Source organism: Cricetulus griseus, chromosome 7, assembly GCF_003668045.3.
Source record: "Cricetulus griseus strain 17A/GY chromosome 7, alternate assembly CriGri-PICRH-1.0, whole genome shotgun sequence".
Taxonomy (NCBI): Eukaryota; Metazoa; Chordata; class Mammalia; order Rodentia; family Cricetidae; genus Cricetulus; species Cricetulus griseus.
In genome coordinates, this window is record NC_048600.1 from 115,794,077 (window position 1) to 115,798,355 (window position 4,279).

General features: G+C 54.8%; 1 protein-coding gene across 1 annotated transcript in view; it reads left to right on the forward strand.

The window, feature by feature from the left end:
• Ubtf (upstream binding transcription factor) overlaps window positions 1–3,970 on the forward strand; it is a gene marked incomplete in the record, with an annotated part of 9,844 nt that extends 5,874 nt beyond the window's left edge. Inside the window, 12 exon segments of the mRNA NM_001244013.1 lie at window positions 125–265; window positions 541–582; window positions 680–793; window positions 887–1,042; window positions 1,369–1,524; window positions 1,612–1,722; window positions 2,106–2,194; window positions 2,296–2,485; window positions 3,181–3,228; window positions 3,339–3,410; window positions 3,505–3,648; window positions 3,729–3,970. Coding sequence (NP_001230942.1) covers window positions 125–265; window positions 541–582; window positions 680–793; window positions 887–1,042; window positions 1,369–1,524; window positions 1,612–1,722; window positions 2,106–2,194; window positions 2,296–2,485; window positions 3,181–3,228; window positions 3,339–3,410; window positions 3,505–3,648; window positions 3,729–3,854 — 1,389 coding nt within the window.
• Window positions 3,971–4,279: the final 309 nt, after the last annotated feature.

Sequence of the window (4,279 nt, forward strand, 5' to 3'; positions counted from 1 at the left end):
GTGGGTGGGCGGGCGAGTGGGTAGCCAGGGAGTTGGGCCTTTGAAGAACTTGGACCTGGGTTGGGCAGCTAGGAAGCCTGTTGCCCACTGGCTCATGGGCATGTCTTCTTTTGGATTAAATAGGAACAGCTACTCATTGTACTGTGCAGAGCTCATGGCCAACATGAAGGACGTGCCGAGCACAGAGCGCATGGTGCTATGTAGCCAGCAGTGGAAGCTGCTGTCCCAGAAGGAAAAGGACGCCTACCACAAGAAGTGTGACCAGGTACCACCCTGGCCTTTGGGTCCTGTCTTGGGGGTTTGTTTCAAGTGTACAGTTCGCCCCAGCCAGGCTGTTTTTCATTGATTACATGTGCCGTGGCCATCTGCTTCCAACTTGGCAGTGTGTAATGTCTGCATCTATGAAAGCAGACAGCTCAGGCCTTTTTGTCTACCGTCTTTAGGGAGGGAGAAGGTTACACCCAGTCCCTAGGGGCCTGCTGAGGTTACTGCCCCAGAATAATGGAGGCAGTCCCCAACTGACTGAGTTCTCTTTCCTAGAAAAAGAAAGATTATGAGGTAGAACTGCTGCGGTTCCTCGAGGTGAGTAGCATGGTGGACAGAGGGGCAAGTTTGGCGGGCAGTCTCGAGTCTGATGAGCTTGCCTGCTGCAGCCCGTGCCCCTCTCCTTCCTGCTCAGAGCTTGCCCGAGGAGGAGCAGCAGCGGGTCCTGGGCGAGGAAAAGATGTTGAACATCAATAAGAAACAGACCACCAGTCCAGCCTCCAAGAAGCCTTCTCAGGAAGGTGGCAAGGTATGTGCCACAGGACAACCACGTACGGTGGAGCGGCCCACAGGACGCTAATGGTAACTGTACCTCTGACCCTCTCCGTCCCGTCACTCCTAGGGCGGCTCTGAAAAGCCCAAGCGGCCTGTGTCTGCCATGTTCATCTTCTCAGAGGAGAAGCGAAGGCAGCTGCAGGAGGAGCGGCCTGAGCTCTCAGAGAGCGAGCTGACCCGCCTGCTGGCCCGCATGTGGAACGACTTGTCAGAGAAGAAGAAGGTCAGACCTTAGAGTCTGGCACCAGTCTCCCCTAAGGCCGCCCGGGCCACTTCCACGGGCAGTTAAGGCGCCCGGTGTGGATCACACGTGTGCCCGCGAGCTGGAAGGCGGGAAGCTGTCAGCTGGGCTTGTCTCCCTCGGAGAGCAGCCCCATGGGTGGGGCGGAGTCTGCGGAGGAGCATCAGCGCTGCCCATGGCTTCTGCTGGCCCCGCCCTCGCCTCTGCCGGCCCCGCCCTCTAGGCAGGAGCCTGCTGCAGCTGCTTGATTGACTTGGCGCGCCCCCTAGGGGTGGTTCGCATGCTGACTCCTTTTGCCTTTCCTGTAGGCTAAATATAAGGCTCGGGAGGCTGCTCTGAAAGCACAGTCTGAGAGGAAGCCAGGTGGTGAGCGTGAAGAGCGAGGCAAGCTGCCTGAGTCGCCCAAGAGAGCTGAGGAAATATGGCAGCAGAGTGTCATTGGAGACTATCTGGCTCGCTTCAAGGTAGCACGGAGTGGGGAAGGATTGGTTTGTAGCCTCCAGCAGCAACAGAACCCCTCCCACAGCTGATGCCCTTTGTTTGTACCTCAGAATGACCGAGTCAAAGCCTTAAAAGCTATGGAGATGACTTGGAACAACATGGAGAAGAAGGAGAAGCTGATGTGGATTAAGAAGGCAGCCGAAGACCAAAAACGATATGAGGTGAGAAGGGGCCTCCATGTGAATCCCAGGGTTCTGGACCACAAATGCCAGCTTTATTGGGACCTTCAGCCTATCATAGGCTAGGTGAGAGGCAAGATGCTAGCCTCCTAAGTGCTTCCTAGAGGCCGTAGGTGCAATTTAGAAAGCATTTTGAAGTGGCCCTCTTGATGGGCTAACTGGCAAGTAGTTGCTTCAGGGAGAGTCTAGTTATGGACTCCAGCCACCAGCTCCAGGTCTTCCTGCCCTAATATCTGGAATTAGGATTACAAGTCCATTCTAGGCAGCTTCTCCCCTTTCTGGCATATAATAGAGCCAGCAAAGGCTTGATGACAATGGGGTAGACCCTGTGGATGTGAATGTGACCTCTCCGTGTCTCTCCACAGAGAGAGTTAAGTGAGATGCGGGCCCCTCCAGCTGCTACGAACTCTTCCAAGAAGATGAAGTTCCAGGGGGAGCCCAAAAAACCTCCCATGTGAGTCTGAGGCTAGAGCCTGTTCTGATGTGTGAAGAGATGGGACGGGAAGCTAGCTGGCTGAGGACCCTGACCCATACCTGTGTCACCCCACCCTGCAGGAACGGTTACCAGAAGTTCTCCCAGGAGCTGCTGTCCAATGGGGAGCTGAATCACCTGCCGCTGAAGGAGCGCATGGTAGAGATTGGCAGCCGCTGGCAGCGCATCTCCCAGAGCCAGAAGGAGCACTATAAGAAGCTGGCGGAGGAGCAGCAGAAGCAGTATAAGGTGCACTTGGACCTCTGGGTCAAGGTGAGAGAGGGCAAGGGAAAGGGGGGTCACACTAGGCGGTCCTCGCTCATGGTTCCTCGGCCTCTCAGAAATCCTGTGGGGCAACGGGCACTGGCACTTTTAAAGCTAAGGAAGCCAAGGCATTAAATAATTTGCCAAGGTTACATGGTAGAAAATCCTTCAAGTCAGCTGCATTTTCTCCCTTCCAGCCAGGACCAGTGGACTTGTGAGCCCTGGCCAGGCTGTCAGTCTCTGTTTTTCCATTATCTTGAACAATCAGATCTATATAGTGAGGGGAATTGCCTGTCACTCAGATAGGTTGACCAAAGACCCGGAGAGATGGTGGGAATTTAGTCTAGAATTTTGTCACTCTCCATCATCTCATCAGTGTCTCAAAGTCTGGGGTCCCGGTGAGGTCGGTCCCCTCGTGAGTCATGGGGGAGGCTTTGGGGTTTAGGAGGTTCTGAGTGTGGAGCTATGATTTGGGCATAGCAGTTGGGAGAACTTGATAGGAAACTGGCTGCCAGTCAGGAAAAGGTGCTTGTGGCAGAATCAAGAGTTGTGTTCTGCCTCCTATGAGCTTTCTGCGGGGACCAAGAACTGGGGAGGCTAAGGTTAAAGATAGGGAAGGTACACAAGTGCTCTACCCGGGGCACGGTGACATATGAAGCCAACAGTGGAACACAGATGTTCTGACTCTCAGCTCTTCTCTCCAGAGCCTGTCTCCCCAGGACCGTGCAGCATACAAAGAATACATCTCCAATGTGAGTGAGAGCAGGGCAGTGGAGCTTGGGGGTGAGGGGGGGGCGCCAGAGGGACTCTGCAGGAACTAGAACTCACTGCCGCCTCTTCCTATTCCCACCCTTTCTGGTAGAAACGTAAGAATATGACTAAGCTTCGAGGCCCAAATCCTAAGTCTAGCCGAACCACCCTGCAGTCTAAGTCGGTAAGGAGCCCCTCCGAGATGGGTGGGTGTCTGCGGGGCAGGGTCTGGTGATGTGGCTGTCATCCAGCCACTAATGTATATCCACACTTCCCAGGAGTCTGAGGAGGAGGAGGATGAGGAAGATGAGGATGATGATGAAGAGGAAGAGGAGGAAGATGATGAGAATGGGGACTCCTCTGAGGATGGCGGGGACTCTTCCGAGTCTAGCAGCGAAGATGAGAGCGAAGATGGGGATGAGGTGGGTAGGCAGAGCAAGCGTGATGGGAGGGTTGTGGACCGGAAGGAGGGCCGGCCAGTGACCACAGATTATTCTCCTAGAATGAGGACGACGATGACGACGACGATGACGATGAGGATGACGATGAGGATGAAGACAATGAGTCTGAGGGCAGCAGCTCCAGCTCTTCCTCTTCAGGGGACTCCTCAGACTCTGACTCCAACTGAGGCTCAGCCCCCACCCTGGGCAGGCAGCCAAGGAGAGCCACTGCAGAGCTCCCCTCCCCACCTGACCACCTTTGTCTCTCCCTATGTTCTGTCCCCTCAGCCTCCCCCACTTTCTTTCTTTCTTCCTTTTTAAAAAAAAAAAAAAAAAAAAAAAAATTCAGTGGGGGTAGAAGACTGCATGAGCCCAGGCTAGGACTCTGCAGTCTTGGAGCCATCAGCTCCAGGGGTTCTCCAGGAACAGCAACCATCAGACTGAGCCAGCACTGGACCGGCCCACCCCACCCCTCTTCTGCACTTGCAGTTCCGGCATGGACAATGGACCGGGGAGTTTGGGGGTGGGAGTGTGTCCTAAAGAGTTCGGTGAGGCCTCCATCCCTGCAGCCTGCACCAAGGTGGATTTTCAGGAAGCCTTTCCTTTCCAGAGG